The sequence below is a fragment of the Papaver somniferum genome, chromosome 4, assembly GCF_003573695.1.
Source record: "Papaver somniferum cultivar HN1 chromosome 4, ASM357369v1, whole genome shotgun sequence".
Taxonomy (NCBI): Eukaryota; Viridiplantae; Streptophyta; class Magnoliopsida; order Ranunculales; family Papaveraceae; genus Papaver; species Papaver somniferum.
In genome coordinates this window covers 68,161,606-68,186,127 of record NC_039361.1, presented here as the reverse complement: position 1 = coordinate 68,186,127, position 24,522 = coordinate 68,161,606, and the positions used below count along the sequence as shown (strand labels likewise).

The 24,522-nt window shown below is 38.3% G+C and overlaps 2 protein-coding genes and 1 pseudogene across 3 annotated transcripts; all 3 read left to right on the top strand.

Annotated features, from left to right (window-relative positions):
* Nucleotides 1-330: 330 nt before the first annotated feature.
* On the top strand, nucleotides 331-3,793 carry LOC113272657 (zinc finger BED domain-containing protein RICESLEEPER 2-like). The gene is made up of 4 exons (XM_026522465.1): nucleotides 331-525; nucleotides 629-935; nucleotides 1,176-1,691; nucleotides 3,783-3,793. Exons 1-4 carry the CDS (start codon nucleotides 331-333, stop codon nucleotides 3,791-3,793), a joined length of 1,029 nt encoding a protein of 342 aa, XP_026378250.1.
* Nucleotides 2,877-9,047, top strand: LOC113275800 (cyclin-T1-4-like). Of its 2 annotated transcripts, none has more exons than XM_026525372.1 (7): nucleotides 2,877-3,075; nucleotides 4,301-4,640; nucleotides 5,706-5,787; nucleotides 6,396-6,530; nucleotides 7,079-7,254; nucleotides 7,389-7,540; nucleotides 7,726-9,047. In XM_026525372.1, exons 2-7 carry the CDS (start codon nucleotides 4,411-4,413, stop codon nucleotides 8,745-8,747), a joined length of 1,797 nt encoding a protein of 598 aa, XP_026381157.1. In that variant the 5' UTR covers nucleotides 2,877-3,075; nucleotides 4,301-4,410; the 3' UTR covers nucleotides 8,748-9,047. The 2 variants fall into 2 exon arrangements, with proteins under 2 accessions (XP_026381157.1, XP_026381156.1); XM_026525371.1 differs by having other exon boundaries at nucleotides 2,877-3,145.
* A 271-nt stretch (nucleotides 9,048-9,318) lies between these two features.
* LOC113275801 lies at nucleotides 9,319-13,789 on the top strand (annotated as a pseudogene).
* The last annotated feature ends 10,733 nt before the right edge of the window (nucleotides 13,790-24,522 follow it).

Sequence of the window (24,522 nt, the reverse complement as noted above, 5' to 3'; positions counted from 1 at the left end):
ACTAATTTCAGTCAGGATAAATGTAAAATGGCAGTTGTTGAATTTATTATAATTGATGAGATGTCATTTAGAGCAGTTGAGGGTGAAGGTTTTAGGAGAATGATGCATGTCTTAGAGCCTAGATTTGTTGTGCCAAGTAGAATGACTATTTATAGATGTTTATTAGACATGTATGTATTAGAGAAAGAAAAGTTGAAAAATTACTTCAAGTCAACCAAGCAGAGGGTTAGTTTGACAACAGACACATGGACTTCACCAAACAATTTCAACTACATCTGTGTAACAGTTCACTTTATTGATCAGCAGTAGAAGTATCAAAAGAGAATTATTATGTTTTGTGAGGTTAGTGGTCACAAAGGAATTGACATTGGTGAGATGTTAGAGAAGTGTTTGTCAGATTGGGAGCTTAAAGATGTGTTTACTGTCACTTTGGATAATGTGAGTGCCAACAAGGTAGCAATGGATTATTTGAAGACTAGTATTGTTTCAAAGACAGGGGCAGAAGAGAGAGATAAGTACTTGCATGTAAGTATATGTATATGAATATGGGTCATATGACTTATTTATTTATTTTACTTTCTACTTATTTATTAAAATATCTAATACTTGTTTGAATTCACCTTTTCAGGTAAGGTGTGCAGCTCATGTACTTGCACTTGTGGTAAAAGATGCTGTGAGGGTCTACAACAAATCAATTGCAAGAATCAGGTCAGTTGTCAAGTATATAAAAGGTTCTCCATCTAGGTTGGCTAAGCTTAAGCGTTGTGCAAAATTAGTTGGAATAGAGTCTAAGGTAACATTGATATTAGATGTTAAGACTAGGTGGAACAACACATGCTTGATGCTACAGGCTGCAGAAGTGTTTGAAAAAGCATTTATTAGGTTAGAAAGGTATGACAAGGAATATCGGCAGTTGTTTTATTACCCAAAACAGAGTGAGAAAGATCTACCTGATGCTAATGATTTTGATATTGATGTTAATGTTGGTGAAGAAGAAGAAGAATTTAGTGAAGAAGAACAAGAAGAAGTTGAGGTGACAGGGAAGAAGAAGGCACAAAAGAAGAAGAAGAAGGTAGTAGTGAGGAAACCTGCTCCATGTGAAGAGGACTGGATCTTTGCCAGAGGCCTTGTCAAATGTTTGAAAGTATTCTTTGATGCCACTGTTGCATTTTCAGCCTCGACTAAGGTAACAACAAACACTTTCTTATGGCAATTAGTTATCATATATGAGCAACTAGTTGAGTTTAGATATAATGTAGATGAAGATCCTTTTATTGCTACTATGGCTGGAAAAATGTTTAAGAAGTATAACAAATATTGGGGTGATTATGCAAAGATGAACCCTACAATCTTTTTTGCCATGTTGTTAGATCCTAGAGAGAAAGAAAAAGGACTACAATTTGCTCTTGATCTCTTGTATGGGAAGAGTTCTTCTAAGGTTGAATCTGTTATGAAGCTTGTTAAGTTGGATTTTAAGATTCTATTTGAAGAATATAAGGATGTTTATTCAGTTCATGAGGAGTCAAGTAGTTCTATCCAGGGACAAGCCAAAACAGTGGTAAGTAAACCAGTGACAGGGCCAAGTCGTATGAAAGAGTTGATGTCAAGGAGTAAGAGGTTCAAGAAAGGCCCAAATGATGATGAGGGAAAAACAGAGTTGGACAAATATTACATTGACGAGTATGAACAAGGTGAAGGAGAAGATGATGAGGAGGAGTTTGACTTATTGGGTTGGTGGAAGACCAACAGTACAAAGTATAAGATACTTGGACATATGGCTAAGGACATATTAGCCATTCTTGTGTCTTCTGTTGCCTCTGAGTCTGCTTTTAGCACAGGAAAGCGAGTCTTAAGTCCTTGTAGAAGCTCTTTATCTACAAGGACAGTTGAGGCATTGCTTTGCACACAAAGCTGGCTAAGGAAGCCAATACAACTTGATCTTCTATCTGATTACATACCAGATGATGATGTTGAAATTGAAGAAGGTAACATATTACATTATTACTTGTGTTTGGCAGTAATAGATAGTCTAATGGTTACTAACTGCTATTATTATTTTTTTGCAGCGTTACTTGGTCCTATCAACAATGATGACACCACAAGTGTTGCTGACATGGATTAGAAGATCAATATTCAAGGCTACTGCAGCACTGCTAGACTGCTAGTTGTTCTTTTATCAGATTTTCTCATTTTCAAGACTTAGTGTGTGTCTGTGACTACTGCTACTTCTTTTTTAAGATTTCAAGACATTGTTTGTTTGGTTTGCTATTAATATTGCTACTTATTAGTTGTTGCTTTGAGATATTGAAAAATAGGTAAAAAAACAGGTAAAAAAGTAAAAAACAGGGCAGTAGGTTTCTGTTTTTTTTTTTTTTTTCCCTGAAATGGAACCGGAACCGGTACCGACCGGAACCGACCGGAACCGGTCCATTTTTTTGGTACCGAAGGGTGTAAGGTACAAGTACTCGGTCTCGGCAAGAACCGAGCCGAACTGTACCGTGTGCACCCTTAATTCCACGGGACCTTCCACAAAATCATGGAACACTGCTTGGATTTTTCATGGAAAACACCAATTTGGAAACCACTAGACTTGACATTCCACAGTTTTTCCACACTTGAAATGGCTTGAATTCCACAAGACTTGCTCTAAGAACACAAGTCTCCCTCCAAACTGCACTTTACTCTGGTCAATTGTATATTTCGCCTAAGTTCAGGGGCTTTATAAGTGAGACATGTCAATCAGGGGGTATATCTAAAATCTTTAGGGGCTTTAAAAATAAAATAGTATAACCAGGGTGTATATACCAATTAACCAAAACATAATGTGCTTATACAAAACATTCAGTTGTTAAATATTTACGAACTCATCTACGTTTTTAGGTTACTTTCTTTTTCCCTTCTGTCGAAGGATTTTTTTCTTCTTCTTCGCAGAACCACTCAGAGGTTTAATGGCGGCTCATAATTAGGGTTTATATATCATCAGAAGATACTATTTATTGGTCTTCTGAGATTTATTTATTTGTTAGAGTCGAGCTTGGAACAACTGCTATCGAAGATTTGGCTGCGACAGATTTTGTAAGTTCGCCGTTCTGGGTTTTATCACTTCTTTGGTTTATTGACTTGCGGCGATCTAATTCCACATCAGGTTAGAAAATTTAGCCTTCTTTTTTAATTGATGGTTGAAAATCATGTTATCTTCAAAGTTCAGATCTTAGGGTTTGGTTTTTTGAGTGGGTATTTGAATTGAAGTTTTCTAATTGGATATATGCTTATTTGTTTCTTTTAGAAGATATAGTGTAAAGGTTGAATTTTGAACTTGTAAATTTATGATTTAGGTTTTCATATCCTTATTACATGGTAATATAATACTGTATTTCATCCAATTTGGCAATTTCCCTTCGAACCGCAAATGCTATGATAGTATTATGTGTCTGGTTTTATAGGAATTTTCTCTGTATCGAAAAGCTAAATTTTCTAACCTGATGTGGTATTATGGGTATGCTACAATAATACTGTTTTCAAAGAGATTCTTCATTCTTCGAAGTCATTTATTCAGCACTTATAACTAAATAGGTAGCTATGAAGAATCATAAAGCTGTGTGAGTTTAGTTGTTCATACTTATGTTACTATATGTATTGGTGTGAAAAGATCAAGAGAATACTTTGTTTTATACTTCAAACATTGTAATTCGTAGTATGGGAATGTATGTTCTAAGAAACTAACTTATCTTACTGCCAGAAGTTGTCTTTTTGAAAATAATGTCATTGCGTTATAACGTTAGGAATTCTTTGAATTTTTTGGAACCCAAGCTTATAAGAATATTATGATGCTGCTTCTAAAAGACATGGTAATAAAGATAAAATTAACATCTTAATGGATCATCTGTTTCGTAGAGGCTATGAAAACTTAATGCCCAAAGTTTGGAGAAGGTTGAGAAACTCAATCACCAGAATGTTTTCTTTAGATAGACTTGGGATGAGTTTGCTCAGGCCTACAACTTTGGTTTCAAGGCTTTTAATTAGTCTCTCTAAAAAAAAGGCTTTTAAGGAAAATTCTCAGTATGGGTCTAAATCAGGGTCAAAATTGGGGGTTTAACAGTTAGAGCCGATTTGTGAACCTAGGTTTGTGGTAGAAGAACTGGTTAACTGATTTCAATGTTTATGTTCAATTTTATTTTTACTTCAATAGTGTCCATGTTGCATATGCAGTTGCAATATAAATGACACGATACCATAAGTGGTATTTGTCATAAACTCTGTCAGGCCAAATTTCTGAGATGTCTCCCGGTCAATGTAACAGGAAGTTATTCTCGTTGCTCTGTAATACAGAGTCTGTATGGTTTGAGCTGTAAAACCTGCTTCTAGCAGTACCTGGCGTTTTTGATGTTCTAGCTTTGCAATTAGATACAAATGGCTGGTTTCTTGCCTGGGGATCCTTCGCTTCACGGAATGATGGAAAGTGGCCCATATAACCTTCCCCAGGATAGGCAAGAGGAAGGCGGTGGGCGGTGGTATCTATCTAGGAAAGAAATTGAAGAAAACTCTCCATCTAGGACTGACGGAATTGATTTAAAGAAAGAGACATATCTGCGCAAGTCGTACTGTACATTTCTACAGGATTTAGGGATGCGGCTGAAAGTGTAAGTTTTCCTATCCTTGTAATTTGCTTATTGTAAGTTCTAGTGCTCAGTTTTTGCTGCACCCTTTAGTTTCTTTCTGTCAGTTTTTCTTTTTATTTTAGCTTCCTGTGTATAGTTGCAAAAGTTCTCTTTCTGCTCGATGAGTCTCAAAAAAAATACAGAATCCTTTAGACTTTCGTATCTTAAATTAGAAATATGCATGTCTCTGCACATTAAATGCTGAGGTCGTATTGATAGTTAGGTGTAAGACTTATGTATAGTTTCACAAAAGTTTTGAAGGTTATATAAGGAACTTGGAACAATTGTTTTTATCAATGTTATTAAAAGCTCTGTTTTGATGAAGGTTAACATAAATAACTAGGGGACCTAGGCCACGAGCTTAAATACTGATGCAATAAGAGGTTCTGCGGGACCGTGGGTTTATCTAGTGTAGGTTTCTTATACATTTTAGGTTAAAGCTGAAAACATTTGACAGTAGACATTATGATAGAGAGCTTAAAAATGTTTGAATCTCTGAGATTTTTATTTTTTTTTTCTTTTGGTTTCTTGTTCTTAAATAAGTAGTACAAAGAATGTTCTTCTTTCATATGTTAATTAAGAAAGATATTATGTTCTTAAGTAAATAGTAAAAAGAATGTTCTTCTTTCATATGTTAAAGAAGAAAGATATTGTGTCTCTCCGCATCTTAATTCTGTTAAAACATGTGTACTGTATATTTCTGATTGCCACTTTATATATTTCGGTTACTCAGGCCCCGTGTAACTGTAAAGACAGTGATAGTACTTTGTCATGTGTTTACATTTAAAGTAGGTGGCGCATATGATTTCAGATCTATGCTGAAAATGTTGAGACTTGAGAGTATATTACAAAAACTCTAAAAATGTCCAAATGCTGATTTGTTTTTCCTCTTTGTCCATTATTTCAAAGAAATGGGGAAAATACCATTTTCTTCTCAACATTAAGAACAAAGATACTGTGCTCCTCAGCATGTTAATGAGTGAATAATACTGTTAAAACATGTCTACTGATTTTTTTGACGTCGGTTTACATGTTTGAGTTATGCAGGCCCCAGGTAACTATAGCTACAGCTATCATATTTTGTCATCGCTTTTTCCTTCGCCAGTCTCACTTAAAGAATGATAGAAGGGTGAGTTATTTTGCTTAATTTCAGTAAAGTTATTGCAGCTCATGCATGCCACATGATGAGTGAATATATTCGTGGAATCAGGCCTCAAGGACAATTCTATTTGGTTCATTTTATGAGCAAGCTCTTAGAAACCTTTTTCTGTGGTGACATAAAAACAAGTTCACTTTAGGAAAAACATATATACTCTGCAGCCTAGTTTGCAATTTAATTATAATTTAGTGATAGCTCAGTACCTGGCACTACATAGAAAATATTTTTATTAGATTTAGTTAGTTTGATATTCTAGGCTTCAAGGATGCTAATTTCTGAAAGCACAAGATGCATCAAATTAAGTAATTACCGTTTTTCAAACCAAATTAAATTTAAGGCTTTAAGTATGAATTTTTTGTTTCAAGGGTCTGGTTAATTTCCAAATTTTGACCACAGTTTTGTGTCCCTCTCTTAGTGTATCCACTTTTGCATTGGTTTTTTTTATAAGAAAGGGATGGGTCCAGATTCTGAACATTTTTAGTGTTGTCAAGACCCATATACAGAATGTTGTGATGTTGCTACTACTTCTATTTAGTCAACTGTACTTCAGTGCCTAATTATTGTTAACATTTTTGCAGACCATCGCAACGGTGTGCATGTTTCTAGCAGGGAAGGTTGAAGAAACTCCTCGACCGCTCAAAGACGTTATCCTCGTCTCCTATGAGATCATGCATAAAAAGGATCCTGCTGCTGTTCAAAGAATCAAGCAGAAGGTACCATTTGTGGTGCTTTCAACCACTTTATTTTTGTACCTCCTCATTCTGGCACGTGTCAACCCGAGGTCGTTTCTTACTTGATCAATATTGTGTAAAGATTTTTTACCCTTCATAGGCATACTGAGTGCCGGTAATTTTCCATCAAAAGAAACTAAAGGTACCTTGCTAGTTAGACCTTAGGGATATTTCATTAGTGGCATACTTGTACACTGTTGTACATGAGAGGAAGGGGTTTGCTTCCAAGTTTATATCTTGGACTGGCAAATTGATTCATGATTCTCGTAACCGGTGCTATGAAGTTTTGTGCTTACGATAAACTCAAAAGCTTGCATTACCTTGCACATATGCATATTACTCGTCTGCGACGATTAGTATAGGTAAGAATTATCATTGTCTTGATGAAGGCACGAAGCAAATGATGCCCCTTTGCACTACTTCAACACCTAGTGTGGCATATACCCTTACAGGACGACTGCCTGGTACCTTTTAAGTTTCTTTATGTACTCGGCTTTTCAGGTCACTCATTTCTGGATTCTTGAATGCAGGAAGTGTATGAACAACAGAAAGAACTGATCTTAATTGGAGAAAGGGTTGTACTTGCGACACTTGGTTTTGACTTTAATGTGAACCACCCTTATAAACCTCTTGTAGAAGCTATCAAGAAATTTAAAGTTGCTCAGAATGCCCTTGCCCAAGTTGCGTGGAATTTTGTGAATGACGGGTAAGATAGAGAGCTCCTTTACCTTTCTTTTATCACGTTCCTAAGAATGAAGGCATGGCTTTCCATTGATCTCGCCCTCTCTTTCTGTATATATCTTGTTATTTTTTCTTTTCTCACTGTAAAGTGTCATGCAGGCTGCGGACATCACTATGCCTTCAGTTTAAGCCCCACCATATTGCAGCTGGTGCTATCTTTCTTGCAGCCAAGTTCCTCAAAGTAAAGTTACCGTCAGATGGTGAGAAGGTTTGGTGGCAAGAATTTGATGTCACCCCACGCCAGTTGGAAGGTTGGTTTTCTTATCCTTTTACACCAGTAATGAGCGTAGACTGGAATGTGATGGCATAGTTAGAGTTTTAGGGTTTAGACGAAGTGATTGATTATGTCTGCTATTTGGGTGTGTAAAGTGTTTTTGTACACATATTATGGTTATTCAGACGGTTAACATTACAGCTCTCTTTCGCTTTATGGCAGAAGTAAGCAATCAAATGTTAGAATTATATGAGCAAAATCGAATGCCACCTTCCCATGGGAGCGAAATGGAAGGAAGTGCTGATGGTGGGGTTAGTCATCGACCCCCAACAAAAACTCACTCCGCCAGCGAAGAACTAGCATCAGTAAATGGTCATATGCAAGCTACTGGGGTATCTACAGCAAAGTCAGGAGCAGTGCCAACAAATCGACCAGCATCTGACCACTCATATGTCGATAATGATTCTGATCCTGGGAGGAATTCACAAAATCCAGGTAGTGACCATTGCAGTGACGTGAGAAGTGCTGTTTCAGACCATAAAGTGGACGGTGATGTAAAGGATCATCGACTGCTTGAACGGGAAAGTGTGGAGGCTAGAAACAGATCACGTCAAGCAGAAGAGCAAGAAAGGAGTACTAAGGTGAATGCTGAAACAATGGAAGCAGGGGAATGGAAAAATGATGATACACAATACAAGAGTAGTAGAGTTTTGAGCAAGGAAAGCGGTCATCCTCTAGGCCAGTCACCACAGGATGCCATCAAAAAGATTGACAAGGACAAACTGAAAGCAGCTATGGAGAAACGGAAGAAATTACGCGGAGATGTTGCACGTAAGATGGACTTAACTGATGAAGATGATCTGATTGAGAGAGAGTTGGAAGACGGTGTTGAGTTGGCTGTTGAGGATGACAAAATCAAACGGGAGAGGAGGCAAAGCTGGCCTAAACCTTCCACGAATAGGTCTGACCTTGAAAACACTAGTTATGGGCATGATCAGCATCACGAGGATATTGGAGATGGCCAGTCGTCGCATGGGCATGACATTGAGAACGTTGAGGAAGGAGAATTCTCCCAGTTAGAATCTCCAAGATCTAACAACAGCAGGAAGAGAAAGGCAGGAAGCAGCCCACTGCCAAACAAGCATCAGTTGGACGGAAAACAGCAACGCCATGATTACAATGGGCCAAGCTATCACCATAGTCACACTGAAAGGGACCACAAAAGACAAGGGAAAGATCACTGAGAAACTTTTCATATCTAATTTATGTGTGAAAATGAGTGACATTTTAAGCTGTATGAACCTTATGCTTTGCTGTTCATGTTTAACCAACTCTCAGATGAGGTTCAAAGTGGTGGAGCATAGAGTCTGTTTTGAGAATGATCCCTGCGAATACTCAAAACCCTTGGTGTCCTTGCTTAGAAGGGCTTACAAGGAGAGGGTCAAAAAGGCAGTGTAAAAGTAAGCCGAGTAACAAAGGGGTTGTTAAGTTATATAATAAGAATTAGAAAAGCATCAGCAATATAACTTATTCATTCGGTGTAATCTGATTCTTTTCTATTCTTCATTGGGTGTAATCTTATTCATTGGGTGTATTCTGATTTGCTCAGGAAAACCCCTGAAAGTAGTAGAGCATGACTGACCAACTTAATCTTAATTTACATTTGTGAGCTATATTAGTGAATGACCGCGCAAACCTTGTGTGCGCCCTACACAAATCCCAGCTCTAGAAATGCAAGAGTTATGATTCATCTTGAGCTGTAGAGGGGAGTGTAAAAAGTCCAGCTTTTAAAAGAGAAATCTAATGATAATGTTGGCATTTTGCATGCTTAAAAAGTCAGCTGACAGTGAAGCTTATCTTATTATGGGAAGACTGACAGAAGATTGTAAGCGGAATACTCGACTTTTGTGGGAGCTTTACACACTAAAGCGAGTTTCCTTTATCCCAGCGACCAGCATCCTGCCTTTATTCCGGGGGAAGATTCTGAAATTAAACGACATTTAAAATAGACTTCACACTGTCCTTAAGAAGACATGCAGCATAAATTATTAAAACCCATAATCATAGAAGACCATAGAGAAACATATTAAAATTAATTAGAACATGTTTCTTCTGAGCTTATAAATCACAGAATAGCTTTCAACTGGAATGCATAATTGTTAAAGAAATCTCAGATTTGTCACTAAGTGGCTATTGCTGTTGTTGGGTTCTCAAACTCGTAAAAATATCGCAAGTAAGTAATTTTCTGGATACCCATTTCTTTCTAGGATTACATTGATACCAGTTATTCTTACTTGTGAGCTTAATTGTGCTTCAGTTGATAAGTAAAGAAGTCATCTGTAATCCAATCTATATGGATTTTTTGAGTTTGATTATAATCATTGTTTCATTTCTGTCTTCTGATTATTCTGCTCTTGTTCATTGCAGCTGTTTTATTTTTGTTCCTTTTATTATGGTGAGGTTCCATGGATTTATTCTGTTGTTACTTCTGAGCTTTATAAGCTTTGGAGGAGCTGAGAGAAAACTTGGCGATCAGCCTCTTGCTAACGTTGCTATTCATAAGGCAGTGGTTGCACTCCACGAGTCGGCTTACGTCAAAGCTTCTCCATCGATTCTTGGATCTAGGGTAACTTCTGATTCATATGTATTGGTGCCTTTTACTTTCTGTTCTATAAATTTGAAATGAATTTATCTGTTTATGCATAATTTTATTAGAATTCAATAGACAAATGCTTTCACTTAGATGAGATAGCTTTAATTGCAACTCTCTAACTAAAGCTAGTTCAGTCCAATGGCTGATAATTTAGTTTCTTTTAGGACTAAATGTTGAATTCACCCACTATAACTCCCATGGTGTACTTCAGCAAGCTATGTGGAAAATTGATGAATGTCTGAATTGATGCATATCTTATTAATTGTTGCAGGGGGGAAATACTGAATGGGTTACTGTTAAATTTAGCTCACCAAACCCTTCAGATGATGATTGAATTGGAGTCTTTTCTCCGGCTAATTTTAGGTAATACAATATTCTCTTTCTAGCCAGGAAAAGCTCGCTTCTAGTGAGCAGAAGAATTGACTGATTTGTGAGCCCAAAACCAATTATATCTCGCAATTTGCTTCCGTTTTATTTGTCTGTAACTTCTGTTGTTTTTTCTCTTGCTGTTAATTTTCAGTGGAGCCACTTGTTCCCCTGAAAATAAAATGGTCAATCCTCCCTTACTATGCACCTCACCTGTTAAGGTTTGTACATTGAGTACTGTTTTTTTATTCCTTTTTTCTCTTTCTCCCGAATCTTACCCCTCGTAAGCTGTTCCGACATGGTTCATATGTTCTTATCTTTTTTGCAGTACCAATTTGCGAACTACTCCAGCCCAGACTACAAGAAAAATGGGTCTGGAAAATTGAAACTACGGTTGATCAATCAGAGGGGAGACTTCTCTTTTGCATTATTTTCAGGTGGCATCACGAATGTAAGTCCATTGTTAGCACAAAATCGCTCCCCCGTCCTATAGTTGGCTCTCCGTTTGCTCTACATTCTTATATTCCCTTGCTTTCTTGTCCTCAACATTGATTCTTTGAGTGCAAATATTTGTTGAGCTCTAATGTTCCTCTGATGCTTCCGGATGTTAGACAATTAGCTGATTCCCGATTTGTCCATGTAACAGCCAAAGCTAATAGCAGTGTCGAATACAGTACAGTTTCAGAATCCAAATGCACCTGTTTACCCTCGGTTGGCCCAAGGAAAAGCATGGAATGAAGTAGGTTCACTCGACTCTTACAGTAAATATGGTCCTCAATTAGTTTTCTGTAACTAATCACCTGACATATATTATATGTTATCCTAAGTTTGAATCCCGATATCTTTACAGAATTTTCAATAAAATACCCTCTCTATACTTCAGATGACCGTAACTTGGACTAGTGGATATGGAATTGACGAAGCAGAACCCTTTGTTGAATGGGGTCGACCGGGAGGAGAGAAGATGCATGCTCCAGCTGGCACATTGACATTCAGCCGTAAAATGATGTGCGGTGCGTTACTCTCAACCTTCACTATTTTTAGTTGCACAGTTGAACCCTGGAATCAGATATATCATTTCCATCATCTTCATATGCAGGTGCACCAGCAAGAACTGTCGGGTGGTGTGATCCTGGATTCATACATACAAGTTTTCTGAAGGAATTGTGGCCCAACTCAGTGTATGTTAGATTACTTGTTTTTGTTGAGTTGTCATGTTCTTCTATGAAGCAGAGTTGAAAAATGGTCTTTATGAATCCAAGTCTAGGCTGCCATTTACTGCATTAATAAACTTTGGCTTTAAACTTCATCCCAAAGTTTATGAAGTGGTTTCATAGTAAAATGCATCAACTAATAAGTGGTGGCATGTTCAATGTCATTGAGATTGAATAACATATATCTCTCTCTATGAACTCTAAACTTTAAGGTGTCATTGCGTTTTGTGCAAACTGGGACATAGATTGTTATGAAGGTAATTTGTATTGTTTAAGTGCATAATTGTAGGGTTTTTGATGCAGATATTCGTACAAACTGGGACATAGATTGTTCAACGGTACTTTCCTTTGGAGTCAGGAATACCAATTCAGAGCATCTCCTTATCCTGGTCAAGACTCCGTACAACGTGTTGTTATTCTTGGCGACATGGGAAAGGTTTGATCTCCATCTCACAACTTCACTTCTTGAGATCATATTTTGTTGCCTTATTGTAGTTTACCGATCTAATGGGTACTCTCTTAGATGACTTTGTTTATATGTACATATAACCCTGATTAATGCATATTTATTTGTTCAGGCTGAAGCTGATGGATCAAATGAATATAATAACTACCAGCCTGGTTCACTTAACACCACCAGGGAGATTGTTCGGGACCTGAAGAATACTGATATAGTGTTTCATATAGGAGATATATGCTATGCAACTGGTTACCTCTCACAATGGGATCAGTTTACTTCACAAGTTCAGTCTATTACCTCGACTGTCCCGTACATGATTGCAAGGTTTGTCATCCGACTCATCCCTCGACTCCTTTTATATCTATTGCCTCTTAGATAGCTTCATTTGAATTTTCTTGAATGAATTAAGAATATAAATTATGATGTTCTCTGTGCAGTGGAAACCACGAAAGAGATTGGCCTGGAACATGATCCTTCTACGGGACTATGGATTCAGGTGGTGAATGTGGTGTGCCAGCTGAAACCATGTTCTATGTTCCTGCTAAGAACAGGGCTAAGTTCTGGTAAAACATTTTAAGACAACTTCACAAGCTTGATGTATGCCATGATGAGCAGTATAACTTCCCCTATAACCTATAATGTTTACTTGTCATTTTTCTCTCTAGGTATTCAACCGATTATGGGATGTTTAAGTTCTGTATAGCTGATACAGAACATGATTGGAGAGAGGGTACAGAGCAATATAAGTTCATCGAAGAATGTTTCGCGTCCACTGATAGACAAAAACAACCATGGTTGATCTTCCTCGCTCATAGAGTCCTTGGATATTCTTCTGCTACCTGGTATGCTGAGCAAGGATCCTTTGAAGAGCCGATGGGAAGAGAAAGTCTCCAGAAACTCTGGCAGAAGTACAAAGTCGACATAGCCGTGTATGGCCATGTCCACAACTATGAAAGAACATGTCCAATCTATGAGGTAATAATGTCCAGCAGGCAGCAGACTGAGGATTGTTTTATTGACCATCTTACTCTTCGAATAAGATGCTGAATTTTTGTTTGTGTAAATTTGCTGAAATCCACCAAAAGCACCACATACAAGATATCGCCCTTTTGTTAACATGTATGAAGTTTTATGTCAGAAATCAGACCACTGAGCATCTGTTTTCTTTTTGCAGAATATTTGCACCACTGATGAGAAATCGGACTATCAAGGTCCTTTAAATGGAACCATTCATGTTGTTGCTGGTGGTGGAGGTGCTGGACTTGCGAAATTCACCACCTTAAATACCAAGTGGAGTGTGTTCAAAGACTATGATTATGGCTTCATTAAACTTACCGCGTTCGACCATTCAAACCTTCTTTTAGAGTACAAAAAGAGCAGCGACGGAAATGTTTATGATTCTTTCACTATATCTTGAGATTATCGAGACATCTTGGCTTGCACATTTGACAGTTGCCCAGCCACTACCATGGCTGCTTGATGTATGTAATTTTGATGAAAGTGATTTTGGACAGTTGGGGTTCACCGGGTGTCCAGATAATAAAAACACCTTCACAGAGGAAGAAGAGTTTTTCTTGTATTTTTCCTCATCTATCTTCATGCGTTCAAATTTTGAATTGACATATCTCACAAACTAAAAGACGTTACACTATAATTTTTTTTTAAAAGACCTGCTCAATGTGTACAATGAAACTAAGGGAGATTGGGTAAATACGGCTGCCGCTCCTTTGACAAAGTCACCTCCGTGTCCAGCAAAACATTCTTCTCCTGCTCCAATTCCTCAAATAGTCTTGCGATCTTTGCTTTCGCTTTCTCGATAACATCGGTGAAAGGGATCTTATCCTCAGTTCGAGTTTTCAAGCCACTTGACGTTGAGACCATGTTCTTCAGCAGCATTCAGGTTGAACTCCCAATCAAGAGCTATGTTGTAAAAGGCGCTAGGCGAGGCGAGGCACCAAGCCCATCGCCTACGGCTTAAGCGCTCTCTAGGCGCCCAAAAAAAAAATTGGTCATCACGCCTCGCCTTGGGGCCTTTTTTCCCTAGGCGCTGGTCCAGGGCTTAGTGCACCTTTGGGGCTTAAGCGCCAAGCGTGCTCGCCTTTTACACCAGCAGTAATGGCACTTTTCGGTTTGGTACCTATATCATTAACAATACCTAATATTACTTATACTCGCATGATCAAGAACTAAGCATGCTCAGGTTTCTTAGTAGTAGCAATATGGCCATATGTCTTTCGTATCTCTTGGTATAAATTGGCATACCCAATAGGAATGCTAAATCCTCCAACTAATTCATGATGTTCGATCGACTCACTGAATGGAGGATCAAAAGGAACTCCCATATGTGGATACTCATGCAACACCATGCGAGTATCATCTCTTGGAATTATGTCTCCATTCCCTCAGAAGTAGCATTCCCATGAGCTTGAGGTGCAGAGAGAGGCTCACCACTCACTCGATTCAAAACAGTGCTCTCGATGACTCTGTCTTCCCCGGTTTCGCTATATTGCACCTGGTATAACAATTTTATGAGCAAGAATGCTTTGAGTAAGAAATTCAGATTCAAACATAAAATTCATAGTGCAAGCGAATCAAACATGTTTATTCTTCGAAAGAATCATTCAAGGACGCGAGTCGATAGTCTAGGGGTTTAGAAATACATTTTCTAACAAGAACGTACTGAAACTATTTTACACTGATGAACTGAAGATAATCGGTAAAGAATCAAGACATGGGTCATATGCATTCTCTTCGTATGGGTATTATGAACATATCCAAATTTCAAGTTAATCGGATGAACGAGCTAAGAGCAGTAAGTCAAACATTAGGCGACATCATTGCTGGAAATTTTATATAATTCTCCCGGAACTTTTATGTTTTGCTGATTTGGACCCCTAAACAAGCTCAAAACTCAGAAGGCTTCTTTGATATTGATGGGAAATTGTCTGAGAATAAAGAAGTTGGGGTAGACCATCAAAACGGAAATCGTATGAAGATTTTATGGTGTTTTTACTATAACTATTATTTTCTGTATTTTTTTTTCTGGAAACGAGTAGCAGCGGGATTCCCCATTCATTCATGTGGGTTTCTATGCCAAAGGCATAGAAACTTATATTATAACAAAGGCATGTAAGATGAGGACTTACTTAAGAGGTCTCTAATCCTTTGAAGCATTGGCATTACTGAAGTTATTGGAATCACCATTCATTCCATTCGGTTCTGAATCGTGATGATTTCCTTCTTCATCTTCCTCCGAAGATGATTGAGAGCCGCCAGCGCTTTGATTATCCATAGCTCTTTCATCCTATAAAAAGCAACCAAAAATATGAGATTTTCTCTTCAAAAGAATTGCAAAAAATCAAGCAAAAAGGATGCTTACATCGACTTCTTCATCTTCGGTTTCGGTTCCCTCTTCTTCCTCAGATGATCCGATGATCTGAGTCGACTGTTCAGCTGTGGAGAATCGAAGACCCTCTATACTAGAAGGAGCAAATCCCTACAATGGAGTAGCAATATACTACCTCCGTTTTTGGAAAAAATATACTTTCACTTTTTCATTTTAACCTAAAAATAGACCAAATTGAAAAAGTGAAAGTAACACTTTTCCAAAAACGGAAGGAGTAATTTATTTCACGAACTCTAAGACGAAAAGAAGTCGTCAGGCAAGCAACATATAGAGATGACTAACCGAAGAAGCAGGTGGAGGCTCCAGAACATTAGATAGCATTTTATGGCTTTTGATTCTCTTCTCATTGCTCTGGGGACTTATACCAACTTCCGCAAAGTCACCACTATTTCAGGGCCTTACGACACGCTCACTCTACATTTAAATCAACAAAATAATTAAGTCATAAGATGTTATACTTCTCTGAGAATTACAAAGAGAATACTCAGTTGTGAAGATTCTGGGAACGTTTTTCTCTTATCATTACTGGGAAGCGGTTTCAATCGAGAACGATCATCCATCTTCTCTGTAGCAGGAGCACCACGTGATGGAGGTGCCACCGCTAACACAGTGAAATCATAAAGGCGCTCGTGTTGCTGATTCCAGAAATTTATGTAACCCGGAGTTACATATGTGTCACGCTCACAACTAGGAGACAAATATATACTCCCAGCTACATGTGTGCGATCCAAATTAGTCATAAGATGATGAACCTGAGGCTTGTCGGATCTGAAAGGAGGAGCACACTGATCAAGACCCATTTTCCTAGTAGCTCTATCAGTGTTATATTCTTCCACGAGGTATTCTTGTTGCATGACGAACACGAGATGCCTAGGAGTACAACTCATCATAAAAGTTCTCTCGCCATCAGTAAAATATGTACCAGATTGCATCATCACATCTTCTTCTCCGGCAGAGGTAGTCAACTGAGAGACATAAGGATGAATCGGGGCCCATGGGTAGAAATCGAACTCAGCTTCATTATTCAGCAAGTCAACATGGCGTACTTTAAAACATGGCATCTTGTTGGACCAACACATTATCCTTGCATTATCTTCTGAAAAGGCATGACGAGAATCAACATCTTTCTTCTACAAAAAATTGCGAGGAGTAGGCGCATAATTGCTCAAGTTCTCCCACAACCACGCTGGATGAACATGATGTTAACATATGATTCCACTTTCATGTATCCATTGGAGATGCGGCTGTCAGTGACTAAGGAGTCTAAATGGGAGTACAATGAACCAAGAAACAAACTACCAATGGAAAGTTTTTCACATTGAGCCATCTTAACTGCAAGAGGAATCACAAATGCTTTCAACTCGGAGAAGCCGTCTTCGAACACATCTCTAGACAACCACAATGACAAGAATGCAGCAATAGTCAATGTGTTATCATCAGGTCTGGCCGGATATTTTTCCATCGACATCCAGTGCTTCGACCACTGAGAATAACAATTCCCCACGCCATTGATTTTAATCATATCAGCCCTTAAAGCTATACATATCTTAGTTTCTTCTGCTGAAATTCAATGGGAAGATTACAAATAACTGGCAGATGAAGTAAAGCAACAACATCCTCCAAGGTGATGGCGAGTTCTCCCCACCTACATATGAATGTGTGAGTAGGAACACACCATCGAGAAATAAAATCCACGATACCTGGCATATCGTGATATATGAAGACTTATCCAGACGCTCTAATAGCTTCGGTGACTTGTGCATTGTTCAACATCTTTTTGACATGGTCATGACCAAGCATATGTCTCGTCCATTCAGAAAAATCAGGCAAGGCTTTTCTAGCAATCCTAAATTATATGACTGAAGCAGCATAATGGCCTCCTTGCAGACGGAATCGATTTATGACTTTCGGAGAAACCATCTTTACTTTATCACTCTCTCTGGGGTTTACAAGAAGATGGAAGTTATGGCCTTGGGGAGACTTTGTTGGTCTATACTGAACCATAAAGAATTCATCATCCATGTTCGGAGTGATCTTAATCATACTCTCATCTCCAATATTGGAAGCACAATCATAATTATCCCCTGACATCTCTACAAATCGATTAGGCATGTCTACATCAATATATCATGCAAAATAAAAAACTCAAAAAAATCGGCAAGGTGTCTAAATTGAAGAGTGATGATTTCAGAGGATGATTATATCGCAAAGTTGCATATATCGATTAACAACAACGTAGACGAAAGAAAGGTAACAAAACCTCGTTTAATTGGGGGTCCCAAAAAACAATTAGGGGCCTCACACTAGAGGACAAAAAAGGTCACTCAAACCTAATTTCAATAACCCCTTATCCAAATATTTTAGGTAATGGCTAATCTACCCTCATTTAATTAGCGATAATCTTATTTATTAATGTTAATCTTACTTAATTAGAGTTTAATCATTTAAAAAAAAAATTATTAATTTTTTTTGTTTACCTTTTTCTTTTTTTTTTTTGCTTAGATTTGCATGAAAAGTCGTCATGGTATTGTAGAGTCGTTAAAGGGTCGTCAGGGAATTGATTGTGAATATGACGACTCTAAACAATCGTTATTGTATTTGAAGCGTCGTTATTGGACAATCGTTATTGTCTAAAAAGAGTCGTTATCTTCTTTAAATAGTCATTAATGAGAGTCGTCATTGTCTTTGAAATGTTGTTATTGGACAATCGTTATTGCCGATAAAAGAGTCGTTATCTTCTTCGAAGAGTCATTAATGACAAAAATGAATTAAAGGGTCGTAATAGTATTAAATATGACCATGACGACCCTTAAACTCTTTATTATCTTTGAAGGGTCGTTAATCTAGAGTCGTTAATTTTGAAAAAAAAAAAAGCTTAAAAAATTTAATAGGGTGACACGTGGCACAATCCTAAGGGTTGGGGTAATCTAATCTTTTCATTATGTTTAGAAACCCCTTATCCATATCCTATAGGTGGGGATAAGAATCTATGGCTCCTAATTGTTTTTTTGGGCTCCCAATTAAACGACGTAACAAAACCCTAATTGTTACCTGTTTACGGTTCAACCAAAAACCAGTGGTGATAGCACAAGATTTGCTTCTACAAGGACTTTCTCTTTGTTGTACCAAAGATGATTAAAGCACCTACGAAGACGTTTGAAGCACCGAAAGTCAAAAATACAGTATTTTGACCTAAATCTTCATTAATTTATAAGAAATACTAAAATAATTTTTCTTTCCATGGATGAAACATCATGTTGCAGAGAAAATAAAAATAAAACGTGAAAATCAAAGAAAAAAAAAGCAAACCTGGTATGTGCCGGGATTGGTCGGAATTCGGCTAGTGACGTTCGTTGGCGGTCGGAGTTCCGACGAGATTTTTTTTGCTGCTGCACTCATCGGTGGAGAGGAGAGGAGGAGGAGAAAGTGATGGTCGGTCATTTGGTGGAAAGAATAAAAGGGTTTCACTCCCTTTTATAGCCCTTATATTTGGGTTTTCTAATTTCGGACAAATTAGGATTCCTCTGTCAAGTAGCGCCCGTATTATACATGGGTCAACATGGTCCTTATACCACCAAAATCAGCGCCTTGTCATTTTATGCTCTCCTTAAGATGCCCAGTCATCATATAAGAGCTCATACGTCTGACTATTACTCCTTAAACGATCATTCAACATGATTGGATCAAAAATCCTAGTAACATCTGACAACTAAGCCTATTTATTTGTTTTGCTTATGTCAGTAAAAATCACCATCTATATGCATACGGTGGAAGATGACAGTCCCACTGTTGATGGTGGATTTTCAACAAAGGTCAAAACTGTAAAATCATGATACTGCATGTTTATGATATGTCTTCAGGCATGTGACGATTCATATTTTGCGAAGACATGATGAATATGTTTTCTGAAAGGGCTCCACTAGCTGAGCGTTCGATGCCACACATTTCATCATGACTTCTATGCAGAATAACATAGTTGGGCGGTTCTCTGTAGATTGAGAGCAATAAAACCTTCAGGACGTCGGTGACACTCACTGTTCCCTGACTACATGAGAGAGACCCACCTCTACATAGAAGAATAATTGGGCGGTTCTCCGTATGATTGAGAACATTAACGCCTTCAGGACGTCGGTGACACTCACTGTTCCCTGACTATGTAGAGAGACCACGTATAGATCCAGACGGTTATCCGTAGATTGAGAGCAATAACGTCTTCAGGACTTCGGCAACACTCGTTGTTTCCTGACTATGCACTTTATAGAAAGGGTATGACGCTTTAACTTGCTAATATACCTTCTGCAATAGATTAATTCTTCCATGACATTCACCACTGAATTCCTATAAGATAATCTATTTTATCTCATCATTCCGATTTCATGATCGAATCCACGGCTGATCTCATGAAATTGTGATCAATAAATTATTACTCCGATTTCATGATCGAATCCATGGCTGATCTCATGAAATGGTAATAGATTACTCCGATTTCATGATCGAATCCATGACTGATTTCATGGAATGGTAATAAACACCTATTGCTCCAATTTCATGATCGAATTCACGACTTGATCTCATGGAACGGCAATAAACAAACTAGCTTATCTCATTACTCCGATTTCATGATCGAATCCACGGCTGATCTCATGAAATGGTAACAAATAATTTTATTATTCCGAGTTCATGGTCGAATCCACGGCTGATCCTATGAATTGATAATAAACAATTACTCATCTTTATTTCTCAGTTTCATGAATTGTTCTCCACTGAATTTCATAAACTAATAACAAATACTCAACAACTGGGCATATGGACCATCACTGAATAAGCCCCATAAAATAGTGCCAGTGTACTCGACAATGATGCACGACCAAGCACCCGAATGCACAAACGAGCATTCAAAAATATGAATAAATGAGGAATCCTACACAAAATAGGACAAGACAATAATAATAATAATAAAACGCCTTCCACCGACTTGTAACATACACTCCGTCGTCTTGCTAATAAAACGCCCTGAGTGGCTATTTATAATAATAATAGTAATAAGAATAAAAATAAATAATAATAATAATAAATAAAAAAATAAATAATAATAATAAAATAATAAGAGGCGCCCATGGGCCGGGCCCACCGGCTGACCGGCCGTTCCCTAGCCGTGGCCGGTCCCATGCCTCTCCCGTTTATTTTGTTATTTTCATGAACTCATGAAAACTCCTTCATTCTAGCAACTTTCCTTGTTTGAGCAAAACTCATGGTTTCTCCATATTTTCATGGTTTCATGAAAAATAATAATATAATATAGGAAAAGGTGTTGCGGCACCGAGCAACATAGCCGGCCGGCCATGCCCTATCCGTGTCCGGTCCCACACCTTGCAATCCATAGCCTTTATAATTATTATTTCCCTAATCTCATGAAACTCCTATGTTTCAACAAAATTCATGGTTTCTCCATAGTTTCACGGTTTCATGAAAAAATAATATAAAATAAGGAAAGGTGTTGCGGGACCGGGAAACATAGCCGGCCGGCCATTCCCTAGCCGTGGCCGGCCCAACACCTTGCAATCCCTAGTCTTTTATAATTATTATTTTCCTCAATTCATGAAACTCCTCGGTTTGAGCAAAAATCATGATTTCTTCATAATTTCTCAAATTTTGCTCAAATCATGAAAAACCAAAAGCCAACATGGTCACATGACCGGATAGCCTCTCACGGCCATATTAAGTGTTAAAATAATCCTATTTTAATATTTACAAAATATTTATCAAATGAGCATACATGCTCATTCCGGAAAAAATCAAGAATTTCAGTCAAGATCAAACTCTTATGAAAATCCAACATGTTGCTCAAACGCACACCAGAAAATACTGAAACTCTCAGGATTGAGATAAGGTCATTGTGGTGACACGGGAATGTTCTCTTGACCGACCAAGGGCGGCTCTAAGGCTTGCAACGATCCGGTCCCACACATTTTCACAATTCTGACCTAATTTGCTCAATTGCTCATACTGGGCCCAAACTCTTTTCAACCAACCTGGAGTTTGCTCAAACGACCACCAGCTGGTCCCACGACCACCAAGAGCCGGTTTCATGACTTCTTGGTCAGTTCCCCACTTTTTTATAATTAGGTTTTATCACCTAATGCTGAATCGAGCAATATTTCAATAAATGATGAAACCGTCATTTAATCATCATTCTTTCACAAGTTGGCCAACTGAAGACCCTACATGCTCACTCGAGCACTTGGGAGCCATATGGACGCCCATAATCCCATATGGTCGGTCCCTCTAGCACTCATAACCTATTTTCATCGATTCATCAATTGATAGATTATTGATTTAAGATTAGGGTTTTGAACAAATGCTTCACGAATCACAATCCTGAGTAAGATTCAAACACTAATGAATCTCTGTTGATTCAGCAATCAGCATCTGGATTAATTATAATATTCGATAATCTACCAATGTTTTGATTAATATTTTATTAGGTCATATCACCAATAGATAATTCGTCGAATTGAGCAATACTTTCTCAGTTGCTCAAATATTGATCCAGCTATCAATGTTTAGTAATTTATCAGTAATTCGTCGAATTGAGCAATACTTGCTCAAATATTGATCCATCTATCAATATTTAGTAATTTATCAGTAATTCGTCGCATTGAGCAATACTTGCTCAGTTGCTCAAATATTGATCCAGCTATCAATATTTAGTAATTTATCAGTAATTCATCGAATTGAGCAATACTTGCTCAGTTGCTCAAATATTGATCCAGCTATCACAATCCATCATCAAATTCACAATTTTTGCCAACACGTGCAATATCAATATCATTCAAAGAACTACACATGTTCAATTCATGAATCACTAAGTACTCGTCACTCATGCCCGATTAAACAAAATCTAGACTCAATGTCTAATCAATCAACAACTAACTAATCAATACACGTATGTCATGCAGACTCCACGATTCGTGAGACATCAATCACGTTACATTGGGGGATATCAATTAGGGTTTTGGTCTGGCGGCCTACAACATGTGGATTCATCCACAATGAGAAATGTGAGTAAGTCTTGCCAACAGTTGAGGGAGTTAGCAAAGTAGTGGGTGAGTGATCAACCAAGTATCCGCACGACCTGGAACTGGTTTCACCACGATCTCCCACTTTCCCACTCTTTCACTCAGGAAACCGCCACACTTACAAGGATCAAGGTCTTTACGCAATATAAATAAGTCTCTGAATCCATGATTGATGAAAACGAAGGTTGTCTACACAGAATTTCTCGAGTAACTACTCTCAAGAATTCATCAATCAATCAGAACTTATTCGAACTCATCAGTTCACCATAATTTGCAGAAACCTTCAATACATCCATAATCCTTGATCATCACTGATCCCACATAATTCTCAGCTTCCCTCCTACAGATCAACCCATCTCTCTCTTTGCGACCGAATTGACTCTGGAACGGCCATTGACTTGGTTTAGGGCGGAGTCCTACAGATTGATCTCTCGAATCTAAGCACTCCCTTTGCAGTGCATCTGTGTGAGGTTAAGCAGTTTGCTCGGTTGAGGAGTCTCGACAACACGCTCGTCTCTTCGCTTCCCCGAAAAACCAGTGAATCGTTTTTCCCTATCTACAGATTGGCGACCACAGTGGGAGATTAATCTCTCGGTTGCAATCTCAAACTTTCACAAAATGGTTGATTTTAAGTCAGGTTCAGTTACAAATACTAACACAAACAACGCTAGCACTAGCAACAATGGTGGTACTCCAGAAACTACTTTTGCTTCCAACATCGGTACTTGTGATGCCACTCCTCCTCAAACTAAGATTGGAGAGCATCCCCTGTTAGGCCGCTCTCCCGAAGAAATCATAGAAAATCCACCTACGATAGCTGATCTCATGAAGGTGCAAGAAACTCTCGCCAAAAACCAGATTGACATGGCTGCAATACAGAAATAAATGTGCAATTATCTCAAAGCTCTCACTGACAAGATGTCAGAGAAAACTCAGGAAAGGGGAAAATCCAAAGAAACGTCTTCAGCTGCTGATCCTGAAGTCACTCTGATCCATGTACTAGACGATGATGAAGTCCACAAGGCTGCAGACAACCCACCAACGAAGGAACCTGCAGGCTTCATCACTCGTGATGACCTGGAACGCTTCATGAAGGATTGAGGAAAAGACAATGCACCATCAGTTCACCGTCATCAACCTCCATATCCTGCTGCTACGAAAAGAATTCCTCTCTCAAATGGATACACCTCTCCAACGTCCACACTGTACAACGGAACAGGGAACGCTCGAGAACATGTCTATCGATTCTTAGAGGCACTAGGAGAGCACAAAACACAACCATGTCGTCCGTCTAAAGGAATTCTCGAAATATCCAACAGGCCGAGCATACACATGGTACAAAAACATTGCACCTGGGAGCATCACTAGCTGGGAGAAATGGTTAATGCTTTCTACCGAAAATACTTCTTCGTCTCAGAGCATATTACTCTCTCTGACTTAGGAAGAATGTCTCAGAAGAGCAATGAATATCTGAACGATTATGTGAAGAGATTAAGAATCCAAGCTTTGGATTATCATGACCCGAATGTCACTGAACAACAACTGGTGGACTTGTGCATCAACGGAATGATCCTGGTTTACAGAGCCTTGCTAGAAAATCTCCGGTTCCAGACTTTCTCAGAGCTTCATGAAGCAACCAGACGATCAACGACTACTGCACCTACTTTACTGGAAAGATAAAAGTATGCAAGTTCGAGGAACCTCGAAGCATCCGACGCCTAGTCAACAAGCAGTACAATCTCCAACCTTCCATGAATTTTTCTAAAGGGAGAAAGAGAAAATCCGAAGTGCAGCCACATAAAAACGCTTCTCCAACATCCCAAGCTCGAACGGATAACCAA